Source organism: Sinocyclocheilus rhinocerous, unplaced genomic scaffold (genome assembly GCF_001515625.1).
Source record: "Sinocyclocheilus rhinocerous isolate Xijiao unplaced genomic scaffold, SAMN03320098_v1.1 scaffold753, whole genome shotgun sequence".
Taxonomy (NCBI): Eukaryota; Metazoa; Chordata; class Actinopteri; order Cypriniformes; family Cyprinidae; genus Sinocyclocheilus; species Sinocyclocheilus rhinocerous.
In genome coordinates this window covers 680,726-702,144 of record NW_015655991.1, presented here as the reverse complement: position 1 = coordinate 702,144, position 21,419 = coordinate 680,726, and the positions used below count along the sequence as shown (strand labels likewise).

The 21,419-nt window shown below is 36.6% G+C and overlaps 6 protein-coding genes across 8 annotated transcripts; all 6 read right to left on the bottom strand.

Moving 5' to 3' along the window:
- Positions 1 to 1,381: 1,381 nt before the first annotated feature.
- On the bottom strand, positions 1,382 to 3,124 carry LOC107718967 (uncharacterized). Its single transcript, XM_016526226.1, has 4 exons — positions 2,962 to 3,124; positions 2,657 to 2,776; positions 1,761 to 1,986; positions 1,382 to 1,678 (listed from the first exon to the last, which is right to left on the bottom strand). Exons 1-4 carry the CDS (start codon positions 3,122 to 3,124, stop codon positions 1,573 to 1,575), a joined length of 615 nt encoding a protein of 204 aa, XP_016381712.1. The 3' UTR covers positions 1,382 to 1,572.
- A 1,771-nt stretch (positions 3,125 to 4,895) lies between these two features.
- Positions 4,896 to 7,045, bottom strand: c1qb (complement component 1, q subcomponent, B chain). The gene is made up of 3 exons (XM_016526295.1): positions 6,925 to 7,045; positions 6,549 to 6,726; positions 4,896 to 5,544 (listed from the first exon to the last, which is right to left on the bottom strand). The coding sequence occupies exons 1-3, from the start codon at positions 6,925 to 6,927 to the stop codon at positions 4,994 to 4,996; spliced, it is 732 nt and encodes a 243-aa protein (XP_016381781.1). The 5' UTR covers positions 6,928 to 7,045; the 3' UTR covers positions 4,896 to 4,993.
- Positions 7,046 to 7,694: 649 nt separating this feature from the next.
- c1qc (complement component 1, q subcomponent, C chain) lies at positions 7,695 to 9,649 on the bottom strand. Its single transcript, XM_016526294.1, has 2 exons — positions 9,424 to 9,649; positions 7,695 to 8,382 (listed from the first exon to the last, which is right to left on the bottom strand). Exons 1-2 carry the CDS (start codon positions 9,590 to 9,592, stop codon positions 7,817 to 7,819), a joined length of 735 nt encoding a protein of 244 aa, XP_016381780.1. The 5' UTR covers positions 9,593 to 9,649; the 3' UTR covers positions 7,695 to 7,816.
- A 601-nt stretch (positions 9,650 to 10,250) lies between these two features.
- On the bottom strand, positions 10,251 to 11,769 carry LOC107719008 (complement C1q subcomponent subunit A-like). Its single transcript, XM_016526293.1, has 3 exons — positions 11,494 to 11,769; positions 11,192 to 11,355; positions 10,251 to 11,055 (listed from the first exon to the last, which is right to left on the bottom strand). The coding sequence occupies exons 2-3, from the start codon at positions 11,343 to 11,345 to the stop codon at positions 10,469 to 10,471; spliced, it is 741 nt and encodes a 246-aa protein (XP_016381779.1). The 5' UTR covers positions 11,346 to 11,355; positions 11,494 to 11,769; the 3' UTR covers positions 10,251 to 10,468.
- Positions 11,770 to 11,944: 175 nt separating this feature from the next.
- fbxo40.1 (F-box protein 40, tandem duplicate 1) lies at positions 11,945 to 15,268 on the bottom strand. Its single transcript, XM_016526292.1, has 3 exons — positions 15,194 to 15,268; positions 13,012 to 14,826; positions 11,945 to 12,392 (listed from the first exon to the last, which is right to left on the bottom strand). The coding sequence occupies exons 1-3, from the start codon at positions 15,194 to 15,196 to the stop codon at positions 12,186 to 12,188; spliced, it is 2,025 nt and encodes a 674-aa protein (XP_016381778.1). The 5' UTR covers positions 15,197 to 15,268; the 3' UTR covers positions 11,945 to 12,185.
- A 755-nt stretch (positions 15,269 to 16,023) lies between these two features.
- LOC107719006 (F-box only protein 40-like) lies at positions 16,024 to 20,229 on the bottom strand. 3 transcript variants are annotated; one of them, XM_016526289.1, is made up of 5 exons: positions 20,225 to 20,229; positions 19,999 to 20,127; positions 19,740 to 19,779; positions 16,699 to 18,534; positions 16,024 to 16,498 (listed from the first exon to the last, which is right to left on the bottom strand). In XM_016526289.1, exons 2-5 carry the CDS (start codon positions 20,073 to 20,075, stop codon positions 16,310 to 16,312), a joined length of 2,142 nt encoding a protein of 713 aa, XP_016381775.1. In that variant the 5' UTR covers positions 20,076 to 20,127; positions 20,225 to 20,229; the 3' UTR covers positions 16,024 to 16,309. The 3 variants fall into 3 exon arrangements, with proteins under 3 accessions (XP_016381775.1, XP_016381776.1, XP_016381777.1); XM_016526290.1 differs by lacking the exons at positions 19,999 to 20,127; positions 20,225 to 20,229 and adding an exon at positions 19,909 to 19,985; XM_016526291.1 differs by lacking the exons at positions 19,999 to 20,127; positions 20,225 to 20,229 and adding an exon at positions 19,909 to 19,985 and having other exon boundaries at positions 19,740 to 19,776.
- Between the last annotated feature and the right edge of the window lie 1,190 nt (positions 20,230 to 21,419).

Sequence of the window (21,419 nt, the reverse complement as noted above, 5' to 3'; positions counted from 1 at the left end):
GAGAATAAAGTGGCAAGGTTACTTTGGAAATGTAATAGGAAGTTACCCTATTTAAAATGTAATAAGTATTGTAACTATTTCAATTACTTTATTAAAGTAATGTAACTGATTACATTTGATTATTTTTTGATTACTTTTCTAAATTTCTAATTAATGTTTTCAACTTAATCAAAGATTTAAAGCAGCCAGGGTTAACCTTACAGTAGTACTCAACACTGATTATTGTCAAGACTTTCAAAATCCTCAGAACTCCACTTGAATTAAGATTATAAATATTTAATTTGAAATCACAGCCAACACAAAATCAGACTTTAGCATCTTTTTTTTTTACTTGAGGTTAAATACAGATTAAAAATCATAACAAGATAAAGTTTAATAGCTATGATAATGTTTTTGAAATCAAATATTTGCATAACAAATATGTCTGGAAACACTGGCATCTAACAATGCCTTGGGGAAAAAAACAGTTAATCTTAAAAAATAAAGCAAATACATAAACCCAAATAGAAAATTAAACACTTATCGAATAAGCATGTCCAATTCTGTGTCCTAAACTCCTGAAACATTGGTGTCTTATATTTAAGAGCAGTCAATGTATTTTGGGATAGAAATCAAAAATCTGTATGTGTGTGTGTATGTGTGTGTACTCGTGGGTCATATGATGCGATTTCAAGTTTTCCTTTCTCTTTGGAGTGTTAAGGATTCTTTGATGAATAAAAAGTTAAAAAGAACAGCATTTATTCAAAATATAAATATTTTCTAACAATATAAATTTTTGCTATCACTTCTTAACAATTTAACTTAATCTTAACTTTTTTTAATTCAAAAAAAGAATAAAAATGTACTGACCCCAAACTTTTGAATGGTAGTGTATATTGTTAAAAAAATATTAAGCAGCACAACAGTTTCAACACTGATAATATATCAGCATATTAGAATGATTTCTGAAGGATCATGTGACACTGAAGACTGGAGTAATGACGCTGAAAATTCAGCTTTGCATCACAGGAATAAATTAGATTTTAATGTATATTAAAATAGAAAAACGTTATTTTCCATCATAAGAATATTTCACAATATTAATTTTTTTCCGGTATGTTTGATCAAATAAATGCAGCCTTGATGAGCATAAAAAACTCCTGTAAAAAACATTAAAAATCGGCCTACAATGCCGGTGTTCTGACAAATAATGCTGACTCACAGACTGTAAGTACGCAACGCGTAAAAAGACCGTATAAGTCATCTTGATCAAATAAATGCAGCCTTGATGAGCATAAGAAACTCCTGTAAAAAAACATTAAAAATCATTCTGATCACAAACTTTTGACCGGTAGTGTATATATATTACTGACCCCAAACATTTAAACGGTACTGTATAATAAGAAATTTTCAAATGTAAAAGTAAGCAGAAATATATTTTCTTTGAGTTCTAAAGATATTAAATGTCATGTAGTACAGTTGAAAGACACAAAAGTAAAGCTGACTAACATAAATGCATGGTCGAAAGAAGCTTTTTGTGTTATTTATGCATCCAGTGTATAAATGCACTTTGATGGTTTTCTCTGGCCTTCATCAGTCATCTACAGCTGTTCTTTTGAGTCGGGCAGGCGGTGGGCGTGCGTGCACAGAGACATCCCAGCCTGGGAAAGCCTCTTGCTGCACTGTTTTGTATTCAGCTCTGTACAGCACAAATTTAAATTCATTACTTTTAATATATTCTTTTAAGTCAAACTGAATGCAAGTAAGTTCAGTGGCCTTGCCTCATTGAAGTGTTGATCGCCAGGTTGTCAGGATGAGGTACAACCTGATTTCTCCTGACATAGATTTTCTTTGGAGCAGGGAAGTCCTGCTGGTAAAGAGAACATCTCTGTGCTTGGCCAGTCCTGTTTTCTCTTGCGGGGACTTTTCCATGCCACACGATTGGACTGCCATCTGGTTTGTAATAAGGGTAATCCTCTCTATTTGTTGTGCTGAAACTCCTGTCACCTGCAATTACATAGAGATATTTGGCACAGAGATCTACAAAATAGGTTGGGTAAGAAAGTTTATAGCTTTCCAAATCGATGCTAATTCATTATTTTCTAGAATTTCAACGAGTTCCGTTTCATCTAGAGTTAGGCTGCACTGTAATATATTTTTAAATGTAATTTATTCCTGTGATAGCAAAGTTAAGTTTTTTTCAGCTGCCATTACTCCAGTCCTCGGTATACTCAAGAAACATTTCTTATTGTTAAAGAATTTGTTTGTAATTATTATAGTGAAAACAATTTTCAAATTTGATGGAAACCATGAAATTCTTTGATAACATAAATGTAAATACATTTTTTGATCAATGTAATGTCTCCTTGCTGAATAAACATATTTCTGTTTTGTTGTTGTTTTTAAAAATATTGACCCCAAATTTTTAAACAGTAGTGTATATAAATAATACTATATAACATATAATGTAAATATCTTTAGTTTTTTCCAGCCCTCTAATCTTGCCTGCCAAGGAAATCCGTTATTTAATAATGAACTTAATAAAACAGCAGTTATGTAGTGATGGCTAATATTTGACTCACAGATCTGCAAAATAGGTAAGTTTACAACAGATGGTTTGTAGCATTTCTAATAGATGCTAGTTAATCATTTTCCCAAATTCCAATGAGATTCATACCATCTAGAGTTAGGCTGCACTGTAGGATCTTTGGCTCTACCTTTGGGCAGGTTTTGGGTCCAAATTCAGTTTCTGTTGTGGTTACCATCTTTTCCCGCTTACCAGGGTAGAGCAGTAAGCCTGAAGAGAATATTTGTCAGCATTTGTCTTTTTGTAAGTGACACTCATTCAAATATGCTTTAGTTTATCATCTGAATGCCATGTACCATTTGCTGACTGTTACAGACCTAACTATAGTCATATGTCTTTGGGAATTCTGAATGAAAGCTGAGGACAAATGAAAATCTGCTTGTTTCACTGCTTACCAGCCAAAGAAGGAAGTTCTCCCAGCATTGGAAAGGCTTGTGGGTGTTTCAACGTCATTTGACCGTTTTTGAGGAGCAATATATCTGTTCTACGTCGGTGACCAAATGGGATTCTTAGAGATGGTCTCTGTTGCTTGCTGATTGTCTTCTCATGAGTAGTCATCTTTGAGTTATTGGTGAGACTGGTATATACACCAAATATACTGGTGTATATTTAAACTTGTAAAAAAAATATTCTACACCATTGTTTTTTTATGAATGAAGGTGATTTAAAGGTTATGTTTCAATTTTTTAATCAGTAATTTTAGTCACACTTAAACATTTTCTAATGAGATGTTTACTTGTGCACTATATATATTCAGAGTAGTTATTGGCTGATTTCAAAACCTTTATAGAATTTAAAATTATTTCACCTTGTCCTCTTTGTCCTCCAATTAAAAAAAGTGAACTCACCTCATGCATGGCACATTTTCTTCCCGTGGATTTGATTTCTGAGCAGTTTGGTAGCTGCTGATTTTTTTTTACATTCTTGCAGCACAGTGGCATGTTAGGGAATGGCTGTTGCACTCAGTTAGCGGCTGTTGCCATGGCTGCTCTATTCTTTATAGAAAGCCTGAAGGGTGATGGACTTGGCTCAAGAACAATGAGTGTTCTGTAATAAATACCATAGACTGACGAGACGTTGCACTTGTGCTCAGCATGAGACTCTTAGTTTAATCAAACCTGAATAAAAACAGCCGGTTTCAGTATCTCAATATTTATGCTTAAAAAAAGCTCAATTTATTAATAACCAAGAAAACATATTGTTATTATTTCCCTAATGTTATTGTATGGTTTGGTTATTTCATTGGGAACATTGTAAGGAATGTTTTAGGCTGTTCTTTTCAGCTTAAATAACCATAAACTAACAGTCCTTAGAAAATTCTGGGAAATTATTAGCTGGGTAAACTAGTTACATTTATACTGTATATGGATAGCTGGCCAATCAGAGCACACCTCGCTTTTCAGACCAATGAGCTTTGTAAAAATCGAGCGTTTCAGAAAGGCGGGGCATAGAGGAGAAACAATAATGTACAGTATGTGGAAAATAATGTGTTTTTTGAACCTTAAACCGCATAAACACATTCCATTACACCAAATACACAAAATAATGTTCTTTTTTAGCAACGTCATATGACCCCTTTAAACAAATGTCCTCACTTATATTGTGAAAGATCATGACAGTCCACCAGTGAGGACATTTTACTGGTCCTCAGTTAAAAAGGCTTATAAATTAACCAAAATATGTTTTTATTTATATCTAGTGTTTTGCACATGTTTCTGTAAGGGGTAGGTTTAGGGGTAGGGGTTGGGTTAACTAATAGAAATACCATTATCCTGACAGAAAATCAATAGAAGTCTATGCAATGTCCACTTTCTTGGTAAAGAAAACAAATTTTTACTCAAATTAATCAAAATGGATTTATAGCGTTTTGGAACCAAACACTTCATATATATATATATATATATATATATATGCTGTATATACATATATACTTTGTATTTGTGTATGCTCTTTTCTTTCCCTTTCTTTTCTTTTTATGGTTTTGAAAGAAGTTACTATCAAATGCTTACCAAGGCTGCATTTATTTAATCAAAATAGTAAAACCATAATATTGTGAAATATTATTACTATTTAAATGAACTATTCTCTATTGTAATATACTTTATAATGTAATTTATTCTTGTGATGGCAAAGCTGAATTTTCAGCATTCATTACTACAGTCTTCAGTATTACAGTGTTCAGAAATTATTCTAATATGCTGATTTGGTGCTGATTTTTGTGGAAACTGTGATACATTTTTTCTTTCATGAATAAATATATAAATATAAAACAATGCACTTTATTATAAGTATAGTGAAAGAAGTCAAGAAACGATATAAGATAGCATCAACAATTTTAATCAACAATAACATTAGATATTCCCAAGCAATGGTTGCAAATTGTAATAAGGAAGAGTAAAATCAAGGGTGTGGCTAATCAAAATCATCTTATCCATTCATTGGGAAGAGCAAGAAGCCTGTAAAGGTGCAGTCAGTGTCTCTACTGAAGATAGAGCTCAGCGCAGTTGTCTGTACAGACACCTTATCACCTGTTTTCAGTGGCAGTACTACAGATCCTGCAGTTACCATAATCATTCCAGGTGAATCACAGAACTTGACCTTCTCTTCCTCCCCTACCTGAATCTTTAGGCAGGCAGATTGACTGGATGAAATGTGGTAACTGATGTAATACATGCCAGCTTTTCCCACCTCAAAGAAACCCTCACTATCCAAAACATCACCTGCCCCAGAGATCAGTGGGATGTCAAAGACGATTAATTTGTCTGGTTGAACTCTCTGTGTCCGAGAACTTTTTTTGTAAGAGAAAACAAAATACTGGTTTGGAGTATCTACCCCAGTAAAATCTCCCCTCTCTCCCTTCGGTCCCACTGGGCCTGGTGGACCATGTAGTCCCTTGTCCCCCTTCTCACCAGGCCTGCCTGGGAGTCCAGGAATTCCAGGGTCCCCTTTTGGCCCAATTATCGGCACTGCATCCTCACCTGCAATCACGCACACAGCCAGGTAAAGTGAGTTTAACCTTCATGTTGTCATTTTGACTCAGGCAGGGTTTTCTTTTTCCAGAAAATGCTAGTTAATGTTCTTGCATTAGACTAAAACTTAAGGGATAATCTACACACAAAAAAAAAAAAAATCTGTTATCATTTACTCAGCCTCAAGTTGTTCCAAACCTGTATGAGTACCTCTCTATTTCCCAAATATGGATAAACAATCAGTTGAAATCAGTGGGTACCAGAAACTTGATTTGGTTACCAACATTCTTCAAAATATGTTCTTCTGTGTTCCGAGAGGAGAGATACTCATACAGGTTTGGAACAACTTGAGGGTGAGTAAATGATTTTTTCATTTACATTCAGAATTTTCATTTTTAGGTGAACTATCCCTTTACCAACTTTGCTCACACAGTTTATGACAAACAAACAAAAACAATAAATAAATAGTGTACTTTTTATGGCATATTATTTCCAAATATTGGATTCAATCTTTTTATCCACTTTTTTTTAATTAGCACACGTTTTGTACTTCTTTTTAGAGCTAATAGGTCATAGAGGCCTCATTGATCTGAGCTTATGCACCTTAGTTTTTGAGTGAATATTCCCAAAATTATCCACAAATAAAGCTTTTTGTCACTCAATAGGTGCATAAGCTCAGATAAGTGCAGGCCTATGAATAATCCCTTACAAAAAGAAATATAAAAACTTTGCTAATTGAAAAAAAAATCAAGTTGACAAAAAAGAGTGAATCCAGGATTTAATAATATTAATAATAATATAGCATAATGGGAGATTTACAAGCCATTTTTAAAAGGCCGGTCATTTTTTGATCATGAACACCAGCACAAGGGTTAAGCATAAGATTTTATGGGTTAAAATGCAGACTTTTTATTTTATTTATCGGATTCTTTGCCTTTATTTAGGACAGTCGAGGGAAACAGAAGGCACATTTTTGACTTTCAATTTGCAGTTTTTTCCACATATCACTATACCTGGATCTCCTTTTTCTCCTTTTGCACCATTCTTCCCATCGGTACCAGGAACTCCTGGAATACCTGGTCTTCCAGGGAAACCTCTGTAGCCATCACATGTCTCTGACTCAGAGGAAGCCACCAGCAACAGCATAATAGTAAGCCGCAGCACCATATGTGCAGACATGAAGATGAATGCCTGTTTAAAAAAAAAAAAACTTATTTAAAAACAAGTGCCATTTCAAGGAAAAATCATTGGACAATTCAGTTCTGCTACAGTGACTGATATAAGCAAGCATGTAAATATTCCTTTAATCAAATGATGTATTTCAATAAGAATTTTTGAAATAGAAGCCAAATATAGATTTATTACAATAAGATGAATAATTTATCTTACCATCTTATCTTCCAAGAAAGCTGTTGGAAATACAGATGGATGGCCTTGAAGCTGAGTGTTACATTGAATGTTTTTCTCCGGTCTGCATGAAAAGCTCTGATTTGATTTCCCGGTTTCAGAGGAGAAGTGCAGAGTTGCACAATAAAGGGAAGTATCAAAACACATATTCATCATAATTTAGATTAACCTTGGATTACCTATTTCATTAGTGTTTTTGACATTTTATTTTGCTAATGTTTGCAAGTTCCATATCCCTTTTCTGAGAAACTGAAAAAGGAAGCAAAGTTATCCATATCGAAAAGTGTTTTGAAAGAAATTTGTACTTTCTTAGCAAGGATGCGTTAATTTGATCAAAAGTGACAGTGGACATTTATAATGTAACAAAAGATTTCTATTTAAAATAAATGCTGTTCTTTTAAACTTTCTATTCATCAGAGAATCCTGAGAAAAAATCTATCATGGTTTCCACAAAATATTAAGCAGCACAACTGTTTTCAACACTGATAATAATTGAATGATTGAATGGTATAGAGTATGTATCACAAAACCTTTTTTTATGATATATGACATGTAGCTGACTTACATAGACACTGTGAATTGCTATCATCAGATAATGTTAAGAATTATTTGCTAAAACTGTGCTTATTATTAACTATTAACAATCCCTATGGTCAGGTTGACAGGTTCTGAAAAGATTATGTGTCAGATCTTTTGAAAAGAGTGATACTGTGTATTCATAAAACTTGAGACAATTTACTGAAGCATTATTTTATTTTATTTGATCAGTAGCTTTTCAAAACGTAATTGTGTGCATTTTCCATGAGTAAAAGATACAGTATGTTTAACAAGCATCAACTTCGCTCAACTTTATAGTTCAAAACAGTGCAATCAATCAGTGTGCATGAATCAGGAAACCTGAGAAAACACTGTCTGCTTTCTCCCCTTCTGCAAACAGGCCATTATAGCCACCTGTCATCAGCCAGACTTTCTCATTCTCTTTCAGATAAACTGCTAGCCCTCCAGAGCTCACCTGCTGGTTGCTCTTTTGCATGTGATCACAGAAAACAGCTAACTTCTTATCATCATGAATTAGGTTTACACAGAGATGTTTTTCATAGGACGATGCATGAAACACAAAATAATAAGTGCCAGGAATTTTACATACAAATTTGCTCTCTGCAATATTGAAATCGCCATTGATATTGGTGATAATAGTACTGAAGCGTATCAGAGAGTTTGGCTCAGGATGGGCTCTAGTGGCACGGGCAGCACTGAATGCAGACTGCAGATGAGATCTGGAAGTGTCCAAATTGCCTGTGTCCCCTGACTGTCCTGTGGGGCCGGGTGGTCCCATTATGCCGAAATCTCCCTGGAGACCTCTCTTTCCATGAATTCCTTTGGTTCCAGGCTCTCCTTTTCCCCCCCTTTTCTTGATTTCATCAGGTTTAAGAGGCATCCCTGTTGAGATACACAGTTGTTTTTACATCATGTTAGAAGTATAGTATACAGCCTATACTACAACCTAACACTGTCTCAACATCGGTTGGCATTTTTAACTATTAATTAGTAGGTTATATAATTCAGTACTTTTGTTTTCATAATTGGGTTCACCCAAATATTCCCACAATGTTTGTTATTGCAGGTATTACTGTTAATACTATATAAGCCTACAAAACGTTCACACAAACACCTACAACACACTTCTCTTAAATTTAATTTGTTGTTTTATTACTTATTTGATCTGAGCTTTGGTAAGAAGCTATAGTTCACTAAAATTGCTGTACACAGACAGTTTACTTTTCTTTTCTTTTTTTGGCAAAAATGCAATTCAGTTCTTAATTATAGCCTTAATTATAGGCTATAATAAACAATATTAAATATATAAAAGATAAAAAAAATATATATATATTTTATTCATTATATAATAATGCATGTATCTCTTTGTTGATTGATTCATTGATATGAGTCATTAAAAGAACAAGCTCAGTAGAGTCATTTGGTGTTAAGGCTAGATGGCATACAGCAAAAACTACTGGGCATGCGCACATCAATATAGCGTAATTTTTCTCACACTGTACAACAATAATTACTATTTTTGCATTATTGTAAGGGTTAGGGTTAGGGTAGGTGTAGACGTTAATAAAACACAATCTAATAGGTAGAAAATTCAATTTATTGTTAGCGTCCGGTTTTTGCAGTATCCCTTCTAGCCACAACCGTCATTTGGGAATTGCGTAACACTGCTTGCGCTGTACGATTTTGATTCACTAAAAGGAACCGGCTCATTAGAGTCATTTTTTTCGGGAATTGAGTTTGTGAGAGAATCGGACACGCGCGAGAAGAGTTAACGGAACCGAACGTCATTCGGTTTTTGCATAGTTAAAACATAGAACAAGTTCTGATTAAGAACTGGTAGGTTCCCACAAACTAAAACACTCTGAATGATTTATTTCAAAAAATTAATTAATTAATTAATTTAAAAAAAAAACGAAAACTTACCAGGCTCTCCGTTCTCTCCCTTCATCCCTTCCCTTCCATCACGTCCAGGAAATCCAGGGATACCTGGATAACCTGGCATCCCTCCAGAAGAACAAGTGTCAGTAGAGACTAGAGACAGGCAGAGGGAACCCACTAAAAGAATTCTAAAAATGATGTGACCACCAAACATTTTTGTTGTGGAGCGAGGAGATAACCGGACCCACACGACTTGAAATAGTGAGCTCTATAATCGTACACATATACACCAGTCCAAGCTAACTTAATGACAATCACAGTTCCTCTTTTGCGCTGCACGTGTTGCACTTATCCACGAATCTTTCACAAAACTGCATGCAAACAAATCTTTATTCGTAGTATAGCATTTGACTTTTTTCTTAGTGTAAGTTTATGGGCCCTACTGACAACACTTGCAAAAATTACTTTTCCAAGTTGTAAATAAAACAAAGATTATTATAGTACATTTCACAAGAAAGTACTAGGCTATTTCAGATGTGCTACTTGTATTTGGATTATTTATTTTATTTTTACTGGATTCAGTGTGTTACTTGCCTTTCTCTGTAATTGTTTGTGAAAATTACTAGCGATTTCTGAGAAAAAAACAGTTTCATACTTTTTTCAGTGTAAATATTTTAATGTAAAATAAAGATATATTATATAAAATAATAAACGTGGCAAATAATTAAAATAAAAAATAATTGCAATTATTTTTTAACATTTAATTTTTTTAATCAGACAACTTTTATTTTCGTTAGACACATATTTCATTGTTAATGGATTGTAGAATTTAGAATTAAAATATAATGAAAGGTAATCATTTTGTATAAACATGTTCTTATGCTTTTTATTTAGTTAATTGGAGACATTTATCAAAGACAACAAAGCAGTTTTAATACAAGACCAGATACAAGAATACAAGATTTGAATACAGCTTGCAACAGATCATTAGATTTTCATTAATGTTTTTGAAATGCTTACATCACTGCTATACATCACTATCACAGTCAATAATTATTTGCAGTGTGTTTAATATGTAGACTATTAAGTCCTATGATTTGTGATAGATTAAAAATCCATTGAACACAGCAGACATGCTTTTGGGCATTTTGCTGCCAGCAGCACTTTTTGTGAAAGGCTCGATCCATACTTTGTCATTTGTAAATAGTTGAAGTATGGCACCACCTGACACAACAGCAGATAGTGATCTTGGGTTTAAGTCACAAAAATTCAGGCTGACTGAATTCCTGTCACTCTTAAGTCTGAGACATAAGTGTCCTTCAGACGATGCGTGAAACACAAAGTAATACACCCCAGGAAACTTGCAAGTGAAATAGCCAGTTTTAAGGTTGAAATCATTATCGACATTGCTAAGTTGACTATCAAAGATCACAGGTTGGCCATATGAAGCATAATCTGCTCGGTTTCGCAGCACAGAGAAAGCTGGCTTCTTGCTGGCAGGGCCTCCACTGCCATCAATGCCACCACTTGATCCTCTAGGACCCTTAGGACCAAGAAAACCCTTTGGACCCTGTGCACCCATAAAACCCTTTGGACCAGGTCCTCCTGGAAGACCTCTGATGCCCGTCTCTCCTTTGAGGTCTTGCATGGTGATACTGTTCAGCTCATCCTGCAATGCTGAGAGAGCATACTATTATTCAAAAACGATCATTTCTATTCCTTCATACTAACAATTGCAAGCTCAAAAAAATGCTATTTTTAACTGATCGTTTTCAACTGGATATGGGATTCATATCACACATTACTTTCTCACCTGGTACTCCTTTCTCTCCCTTTGTTCCTGGTAAGCCGTCCCTGCCAGGGACTCCACTCACGCCATCTCTCCCATGTATCGCACATGTATCATCCTGACAGAAAGCAAAGGGAAGCAGCACCCAAAGAAAAGCAAGTAAAGCCAGCGGCTGCATCCTAAAACATCTAAATCACGAAGAACAAATGAGGTTAACAACTGCACAGGCGTTTTGAGTTAACATACTATAATAGAAACAACTTTAAGACAATATAATATTGTATTATTATTCTAAAATCCTTAGCAGTTAAAAATTTCTGTCTTACCAGTGTCCCGCTGAAAATTTTACACTTCTTTTCTTGATTGTGGGTGGTAAAATGGGGTTAAAAAAAGGCTGATGCTGAGAAAAAAAAATGTAATTGTTTCATTTCTCCAAAATTTGAACTATATTAAACATCTTTTGAAATTGCCAACACATGGGGTTTTTTTCCTTCCCCATTCTCCGTCAACATTCCGTTTTTTATTTTCATAAAACATTTATTGACATAATAAAAGGTCAAAAATCAGTGTTTTACTTCTTAAAACGGTCACAACAACTTAACCCAACTTAACCCTTTACTACACAGATCAACAATTATAAGATTACCAAATAAAAATCTATTTGATGTCGATAATAATCAAGTCGATGGTAATCAAAATGGTTTGGTTACCCATATATCTTCTTTTGTGATCTGCAGAAGAAAGTAAGGCATACAGGTCTGGAATGACATGAGGGTGATTAAATGTTGATAGAAATTTTATTTATGGGTGAAAGGACAGGGTAATAAATTCAACACAAAAATCATTCCATGCCAAAACTGAAAAGAATGTGGTGATTTATTTATTTTTGCACATATGACAAAATAAAATTCCAAACAGAATAGCACAAAATAACACAGAATTTCAGTATAGATGAATGATTGTGTGAGTCTGTCACACACACAAAAAAAACTTTATTTTGATTGTTATAATACAAATGCTACTCGTTTTTCATGAACATGGAGACTAGACTCTGATTCCTGTGTGCTTTTATCTCGTGGCACTCATTAACACCAGTTAAAGGAACAGGTGCTGCCTTATTCTCCCTCTGGTAGTATGGACAAACCTTTAGATGTTCAGAAATTGGAGGCAATTTGTCAAAGCACCAGCTGTCCACAGTGGAGAACAGGTTGCTAAACTGCCAAACCTGATGACGTTTTAAAGGTCAATTAGTGTAAGTCAGATACTTTGCTTTCGCACTGAAACACAGCTTCTCCCTGACATGGCTGCATCAACACTGCTGTTCCTGAAACCACACCTTCTTTCTTTGCGTGCACATTTGGGCGGCATTATGCTAATATTTCCACATAGTGATGTACATATGTGGGGGCGTGTTAGAACGACACGCTTTAGGTAGGCGTAGCTGACTCTTAACTTTTATAAAGAATATCTCTTTGGATTTGAGACTTTAGTCTTTGCAACTTTACAGATCTTCTTTATGCACCAAGAGCTTGTAACACTCCAAAGAGAAAGGAAAACTTGAAATCGCATCATATGACCCCTTTAAGAGTTCATGCACATACACAAGCTAAGTGAACTGCTCCATCATTCTGAGTCTTGAGAGTTTTGAGAAACACATTTTATGCACTGAACATGTCTCTGCTTTCTAATGATTATGATTCTAGAAAATTCAAGTTTTTTAAAATTGCATTTCTCCACAAAAGGCTCATTGTGACTTCAGACTCCAAATGATAGGCCTGTTCTCTACACAAGATTGCCATTTTTTATTATTATTATTCAAAATTTTAATTGCTGTAGAAACTCACCCTCTTTCTGGCTCTCCAGCACCATCCACCATGAGAGTAGACCTTCTTCTCCCACTTCAGTGAGACCATTCCTCTATCATGAAGCAAGGTCCTGCATACCTCCCTCATTAGACAAGAGACCAGAGCCAGCTGGGACAGGGTGAAGCTATCAAGAAATCCAGCAACATGGACTAGAACCTCAAAAGGTAGCCTGCTCAGAGCGTCTGTATTGCGTGCACGCTTTCTTTCCACAGTCACCGGTTTTATACCATCATACAGAGTGCCTGAAACCTTCGGTCGGAGACAGAAAGTGCTGAGCTCCCTATCATAGAAAACCGTCGCTCTGTGAGAGCTGGGCTGAAACCTTCTCTGAATAAAAGTGCAGCCAAGGTAGGCCAGAGGGCATCGCTGTTCAAACCATCCACTGATGCAACTCTGGATGTCAGAGTGAACGTTCTTGTAGTGTGAAGGAAACTCATCCCGTCTGAATATGTGATTGCAGAGGTAGGTAAACGCAGAGCTGGATTTGTTGTGTCTTCTGGTGACGCTCTCAGCCTGAATGTGGACGTGAAGTTTCAAAGCCTGGTCTGCAGTGATGTCGGCCAGTGAAGTCTCTTCTTTGAAAGGTGCCAAGTAGAAATCATACGTCTGTGTTCCAACGTCCAGAAGAAGGGCATCTGTAGACCTGGATTCGGCTATGAGATGCCCCCGTAGTTCCCTCTCCAAAGAGCACAACAGAGTAGCTTGAACTTCATCCCATTTTGGAATGTCATCGATTTCAACACCTAGGTCAGATGTGTCTACGCTTGAGTTCACCTTCTTGTTATGCGAGGGGTTTCGAATGCGACTTTGTTTGGCTTTGAAGCTGGTTGGGACTTTGAAAGTGCGGACTGTTTTAATCTTCATGGGCTCCAAATGTTGATAGACAAGTTTCTTCTTGGGCCTCGTGTCACATGCAAACAGGGATGTGGCTATGAGGAATTTGTCTTCATCCATGTCGTATGCATTGTATTGAGGGATGTCAGTAGAGGCGTCAAGACTTTCGTTCTTCGTTGGCAGCTCTTCCCGTAGGACTTCCAACCTGCTTGGGTTGGCTTGTGGCTTTATTTCTTTGCGAGAGGTTTCAGGATTTTGCCCAATAGATTTTATTGTATGCTTGCAGCCGCTCAATTCCATGCTGAACATTTTTTCCCAAATATAATAGCTTTCGAGATTGACCACAGTAGGATTCCTCGCTAATTCCTCTCGTTCCTCCTGAGTGAGCCCACCTCCTTCCATTTCTGCACTTGAAGACGCAGACGCTTCATCGACTCCATTCGAGAGCGGTACCCCTCCCACGGCCCCCTCCGGAACTGCAACCGAAGGCTCCTCAGCCACCTTTTCAATAAGTTCAGGAAAGAGAGTCTTCATTTTAAGAGAATGAAACAGATGCTGCTGGTCTCTCAGAGCCATCGAGAGATCCAGAGGTTCCTGAGTGTAGTTCTCCTTCAAAATGTTCTCGTAGAACTCAGGGGTCTCAGACTCTTCAATGGGCCATCGGTTCCACTCCATTGAGCAGGAGACGACACTGGCAGGACACACCGTCAAATGCTTAGCCACGTTTGAGCGGCACATGATGAACGGGCAGCCGTATTCGACATTGAGACAAGGCACCCTGTCGTTGGGGCACAAGAGCATGTGTTCTTCTTCCTTGCACAGGTGAAACACAGCACCGCACAGCAAACGGCAGCTCATGATTGCACATGACACAGAAATCTCAATCGCCATCTTGCAGCGCCGGCTGTGGCAGCTCTCGCAGTGGCGATGAAGCCTCGATGTTTGGGTCCTTAGTCTACCCTGTGAAGAAGTGCAAGATAACAGAGTTTTTACAATGTTTTAGACTGAACAGAAACTTTGTGTATTACCATAACTACAAGTGAATGTCAATGACATGTCAATGTCAATGCTAGTCAAATCTCAGATCTAGAAGAACAGCATTATAGTCTTGGAATTAATACATATGCTATATGGACATAATATACACGTTTTTGCATATTCCTCCTCTTAGTTGCAAAACCTGAAATGTATTTCAGAAATATCATTAATCCTAAGCTAATGGTAAAAACCTAAATGCTTCTTGCAGAAACAGTGCAGATATTTAGACTGCTATGTTTACATCTTGTATTTGGCAGACACTAAAAAAAGCAAAGAAAATTTGACCTACCATAGTGTTTTTACTGTGAACCCCACGCTGGTGTTCAGCTCAGTCACTAAAAGTTTGAGTGAGCTTATATCTGTGTCTGCACACTAGTTAAAAATAGACACTTTTTATATAATGGGAGTGTGACTAGGGCTTTGGCATTCAAGAGTCGAGTTACATGTTCTGTAACCATAGCTGCTCTAGGTACCCGGTGTTTTCAAGACATCCAAACTTAGCGGCAGTTCAAATAGAATGCGTTTTTGCATTCCACTGCCCTGCATTTGAATTATTTCTCTTTGACTGCTGCACAGCATCTAGTTGATTTTTTAAAAAGTTTTTAAGATGCTGCCAAGTTTAAAGATGTTTTTAATTTGATATGTCATCTTAAACTTTTCTTAAGCTTTTCTTTTCCATTGTGCTGCATTTGGCTGTTTGAATGCAATAATTAATTCATGCACATATGGTGTTTTTAAACATTTTCAGTATTATTTATTTACATTTGTTTGTTAGGTCTATTTATTCAACAGTGGTTTTCTAATCATATGGGGGCGCACAAAAATGATACATTTTACTCTATGGGTTCATTATACCCATTCATGCTTGCATGTTTGAACAAAAAACATAAAACATGATAAGAGCTATGGAAATCTAGAGTGAAGAGAAGAAACACATTCGTTGAATTTAAAGTTTTATTGTCTACATTTAAGTTTTACAGAGAGAGAATAAAAGGCAAAATTCAGTTAGAAATCAAACACACAAGAAGTACCTTTAAGACCTGAACATCTGGGATTCAAAATTTAATTTAAACCTAAAAAATAAAATTATTAATAAATAACCATAAATAATGAGATTCTGTATTCTAGGCCACTTAATAAATGAGCAATTCTGTGACCGTGATAAAGTGGAAACGACTACTGCCATTAAAGCAAAAATGTAACAAATATTTGAACATTCTGAAATGGTCATTTTTAAATACTTTTTTACACTGCAGTTGTTATGTAGAATATGAATTTAATAGTAGTAACTAGTAAGTATTAGCATAATAGAAATATAATCATTTTCACTAGTGGACATTTGAATCTCACTGTAACCATTTTACGTTTAAGCCAGAAATTCCAAATAAAAGTTCCAGTTACAGTATCATCTGCGTCCCATAAACAAAGAAACCAAACTGTCTCTCTCCTTTCCTTTCATACTGGCCAGGGCAAAAGGCTCAGTTTTCAGTTCAGTTTGGTAGAATGGACAACATTTCAGGTGCTCAGCCATTGATGGTGTGTCGCCAATGCACCAGTCACCCACTTTACTAAAAAGAGTACTGAACTCCCAGACCTAAGAAAGAACGATAGAGAAATATAAAGGAAATAGCATAGTTAAAATCAATAAATCAATGCAGATTTTGAATTGTTAAAATCTTTTTAGAAATAAACAAATGGTTGGTTGGTTTAATTAATTGCTATGATAATTTATAAAAAAGAACTTTACAAATATATTTTAAAGCAATTCATTAAACAAATGCTGAAATGTCTTACTTTGGTAGGTTTCCAGCTGGTTCCTCCATGAGAGTATGACTTCTTATGCCACTTAAAGCCCACCATTCCTCTTTCCTGCAGAAGCGTGGCACATATATCCCTGAACAATCGGGAGACCAAGGCTAGCTGGGACAGGGTAAAACTATCCAGGTAACTAGCGATGTGGTAAAGCACCTCAAAGGGAAGGTTACTGAGAGAATCTTCATATTTGACACGTGCCTGTAGTGGAACGGTCTGTGAATCGCTCCTAAGAGAGGCGGGAACCTCAGGTGTGAGGGTGAAAATACTGAGGTCTTGGTTATAGGAGACTTTGGCCCTGTGTGTGGACGGCTGTAATCTTCTTTGACTGAAGGTGCAACCAAGGTAGGCCAGAGGACATCTCTGCTCAAACCAGCCACTCAGAGAGGACTGGATATCCAAATGCACATTCTTAAAGTGTGAGGCAAACTCATCCCGCCGGAAGAAATGGCCACACAGGAAAGTGAAAGCTGAGGTTGATTTGTTGTGTCTGAGGGTAACCGTTTCTGTATCAAGGTCAACGTGAAGTTTCAAATCCTTGCCTGCTGTAATTTCAGTCAAAGTTGCGTTGTATTTGAAGGGAGCTGTGGAAAAATTATACGTCTGTGTTGCGATATCGACATAAAGTCCATCTGTTGGCACCGTTTCGCTTATTTTGTGGCCCCTTATCTCAACCTCTGCATGACAGAGTAGGGTTGAAAACATCTCATCCATCTCCCCGCCATCTTTCTCAGATATATCCAGGTCAGATGTGCCAACGCATTTGTGCTCGGTCATTACTCTCGTATTGAATTCTCTAAGTTGAATGCGTCTCTGTTTGTAACTACTGGGAACCTTGAAGGAACGTAGAGTCTGGACTGGTATTGGCTCCAAGCTCCCATAAACAAAATCTCTCTCTTTGGGCGTGCAAGCATCCATTTGACCAAAGGAGATCAGCATGCGCCCATGATGCACTATGTACATGTTGAATTCTCTGGGTTTCACCTCACGCCCAAGTCTCTCTAGGACACCATCCTGCCAAGGTGCCAGTCCAGTTTTGGAGATATCCACATGGGATACATTTGCTTCTTTTTTCTCAGGCTCCACAGAAGCTCCTTGCGGCTTTGAAGAACCTTTAGATGTCTTTTTTCCTTTCTTTTCTTCTGTTTTTGACGCCTCTGCCTCTGCCTCTGCCTGCCTGCAACCACCCATTTCCATGCTAAACATCTTTTCGAACAGATTGTACTTCTCCTTGTCAACAGGACCATTAAGGACCACATCTTCTCCATGTCCGTTGACGTGCATCCCATTACACACAGTGTTTTTTCCTACCGCTCCCTCCTCAATGTCGTACTTCTCCACTGGGGTAGGTTCCTCTTCTTGTTCCTCCATTAACTCGGGAAAGCAGCTCCTCATTTTCAACCTGGCACATAGATGTTTCTGGTCTCTCAGTGCCATGGAAAGGTCCAGTGATTCCTGCTCATGGAGCTCTTTCAGAAGGTTCGTATATAAGGGGGCTTCTGGGTTCTCAAGAGGCCAACGGTTCCACTCCTTCAAGCAGCAGACGATGCTTGCGGGACACACCTCAAGGTGTTTGGCCAGCCGAGAGCGACACATGGTGAAAGGGCAGCCATAGTGAGCATTAAGGCAGGGCACGTTCACATTGGGACACAGCAGAGAGTGTTCATCCTCCTTACACATGTGGAAGGAGGCCCCACAAAGCAAGCGGCAGTTGATGACCATGCATGACACGGACACTTCTATGGAGGCTTTGCAGCGGCGACTGTAACAGGTCTCACAATGTCTGTGCAGCCTCGGACCAGATCTCCTATAGCGACTCTGTTGGAAAACACAATAGACAAGCACAACAAAGCAACTTACACTGGTTCCAAATTGGAATCTCATAAAGACAAGCACAGACTTCATTCTATATTGTTGTATCTCCAATAGAAACAGGGGCTTTCTCATTCGAAAGCACATTTTGATTGGACAAAAATTTGGATTAAAGGGATAGTTCACCCAAAAATGAAAATTAGCTCCGGTGAGAAGTGACGAAGCGCAGAGGAGAGAGCAAAACAAAACACTGGTCACGATTAGAAGGACAATTAGAAGTACAAAACGAGGATTTGTGAAGAAAAATGTTGGAGGATTTCGATATAAGCCAAGAGGAGAATGGTTTTCCTTTGCTCCTGTAAACAAAACTTGGTTCTCGCGAGACTAGCATATTCTCATCGGAGCTTACGCTATGCCTACGTCCTACATCATCCGCTGGAAAACCATTCTCTCGTGAACGCGCATACTGTTTATAAAGTTTTAAATATGGATATTTTTCTTACACAAACGCATCGATTCAATTATTTTTATGATGGATGGATGCACTTTATTGGACTTCTATTGGACTATTGAATATCAACACCCATTCACTGCCATTATAAAGCTTGGAAGAGTTAGGATATTTTTTTAATATAACTCTTGATTGTATTCGTCTGAAAGAAGAAAGTCATATACACCTAGGATGGCTTGAGGGTGAGTAAATCATGGGGTCATTTTGTTTTTTGAGTGATCTGTCCCTTTAATTTAGATCTATCTGATTTTGAGTCAACTTTTATGAATACAATAGCATATGAATGGCCTCTGTAATGCTGGGGCCAAAAGAGAGATGAGGTGGATCCAATCACAGAGAAGGTTTATTTACTGAATAAAATTAAACAAAACATGGGTAAACCAGGATAACATGGAACAGGAGAAGATCAGGAACATAGAACACGAGCATCTACAAGAAACAACAACAGACCAAACACAGGGGTATATATACACAAGTTAACCATGGTTAACAAGGGACAGGTGTGGGTGATTACTTGTCATGGAGATTAACAAGGCAAACAGAGACACAGAACACAGGAAGAGAGCACAGAATAATAATGCTCCATAATATAATGCTACCAGATTCTGTAATTCAAATTTGTATCATGACATATACTTTTACAAACAAAATATCACTGTGTAACCAATATTTTAATAATGAGAATATTAAATGAACATACCATTATTATCTGAAGCAGTGTCAATGAGCTACAGCAGCTTCTGGAAAAAAAGGTAGTATTTTACTCATTAAAATATATGTATACACATATTGATCAATTATAACACAATTATCTGTATGCATTTATATATTACATTGTGCTAAAACACTAATTTTCCTTATAAAAGTACCTGGTTTTGTAAGACCTTGCTGTATACTTAAGGGTAAGCGGTTGCAGACGGCACTGACAACAGAAGCTAAACAGTTACCAAACAACTTACTTAATGGGTGAACCATGTCTCAAGAAGTTCCCTGGCTTGTTCCAAGACTCCTTTCTAAAGAACAGGATGTGGGTCATGTTAAAAATAGTTGCCTCAGCTGTCAGTAGCAAGTTACATGACTTGAAGATACTGAGGAAAAGTTGACAAACACATGACAAGCATAGTCAAATAAAAAGCAATATATTTTTGTCTATCTTGCTATAATTAAAGCTCTTTACTACCCTACAGAGGGCGAACAAAAGACAGAACAGACAGGCAGAAAGAGTTTAAACTTGTTTGTTTTTTATTGTTTCACCAGAGGGTCACTAGATGGCAGTCTTTCCTTTTGGTTTATGGGACTGGGATCCCCAAGGACACAGTGTATTATTCAAGAAACCTTTTGTTATCTGAACACAAACATATTTTGTGCTCTTCTCCATCCTTACCCTTTCCTTATTTTTCATTAATGAGTTTTTGTCATGTGATGTTCCTGATGTAATTGCTTTTTTATCAGGAGGCTCAGGAACATCCATCCAATCCTTTTTCCAAACTGCTTGTTCTATGTAAGGTTAAGGGGATGCTGGAGCCTATCCCAGCATCTCTGGCCATCGCAGTGCTGGCTCAGAAACAAGTAAAATTCAAAATTTAAATTGATGCAGTTAACTAATATAACTTTTTACAAGTTGCCATCATGTAATTCTACAGAAAAATGCATGTGTAGTTTTGTGTGCAATGCAGTTGTATGCTATCGTATAGTAGGCCTATACTATACCACAGTATATTCATAGAATAGAATATATCTTTATTGTAATTGTAAAAGGAACAAAAAAAAAAGACATTTAGCAGCTCTTCAATAGCAGAATAACAATAAACACTGTATATAAAAAAGGACAATTGTGAAAAGAGAAACATGATGTAAATGAAAATAGGTAAATATATAGAAACAAATAAACAGTATAAACAGACAAGACATATATACAAAATGACAAAGGCTTAAATATAGAATGAAGATATAAATGCACTATAGTAACCACATTTTCTGGCAAATTATCATGATGTGGTTAATGTTATTAGTAAAATGAATATGATATATTCAATCAAAAAGTGAACTTTTAAAATAGTTAATTGTATTTTTGTGTTTTGTTTTCACTGGTGGATACCAAGTAACAAGTGCCAATACCTGTTCTAAATGTATTTTTCAGCGAAACTATAATTACCATGGTACATTTTTGAAAGAGGTTCTATATCGTAAGCCAATTAGTACATAGCCTACTATAGTACAGTGTAGTATAGTATACTAAATAGTTCCACTATAAACATTAATGTTTAAATGTAAAACTTAAAATCTGTGTGAATTAATTGTTAATTAAAATAATTATTTTTATAATCAGTTCTATCAAATGTGGCCTGTAATCATTTTGTTCAATCTTTCTGGTCATGAC

Bases quoted from the DNA above. Each gene is read 5' to 3' on its own strand.
- c1qc (XM_016526294.1), bottom strand. From the start codon at position 9,592: ATGTTTGGTGGTCACATCATTTTTAGAATTCTTTTAGTGGGTTCCCTC. The intron at 8,383-9,423 runs GTAAGTTTTCGT...GTATCTCAACAG, and splicing joins GGGAGAGAACGGAGAGCCTG to GGATGCCTCTTAAACCTGAT.
- LOC107719008 (XM_016526293.1), bottom strand. From the start codon at position 11,345: ATGCAGCCGCTGGCTTTACTTGCTTTTCTTTGGGTGCTGCTTCCCTTT. The intron at 11,056-11,191 runs GTGAGAAAGTAA...ATGCTCTCTCAG, and splicing joins GGGAGAGAAAGGAGTACCAG to CATTGCAGGATGAGCTGAAC.
- c1qb (XM_016526295.1), bottom strand. The intron at 5,545-6,548 runs GTATAGTGATAT...GCGTGATTGCAG, and splicing joins AGGAGAAAAAGGAGATCCAG to GTGAGGATGCAGTGCCGATA.
- LOC107719006 (XM_016526289.1), bottom strand. From the start codon at position 20,075: ATGACCCACATCCTGTTCTTTAGAAAGGAGTCTTGGAACAAGCCAGGG. The intron at 18,535-19,739 runs GTATGTTCATTT...GTTTTCCAACAG, and splicing joins CACTGCTTCAGATAATAATG to AGTCGCTATAGGAGATCTGG. The intron at 16,499-16,698 runs GTAAGACATTTC...GTTCTTTCTTAG, and splicing joins CCAGCTGGAAACCTACCAAA to GTCTGGGAGTTCAGTACTCT.
- fbxo40.1 (XM_016526292.1), bottom strand. The intron at 12,393-13,011 runs GTGAGTTTCTAC...AAACGTCATCAG, and splicing joins GCTGGAGAGCCAGAAAGAGG to GTTTGGCAGTTTAGCAACCT.
- LOC107718967 (XM_016526226.1), bottom strand. From the start codon at position 3,124: ATGACTACTCATGAGAAGACAATCAGCAAGCAACAGAGACCATCTCTA. The intron at 2,777-2,961 runs GTAAGCAGTGAA...TATTCTCTTCAG, and splicing joins AGAACTTCCTTCTTTGGCTG to GCTTACTGCTCTACCCTGGT. The intron at 1,987-2,656 runs GTATGAATCTCA...ATGTAATTGCAG, and splicing joins GTGCAGCCTAACTCTAGATG to GTGACAGGAGTTTCAGCACA.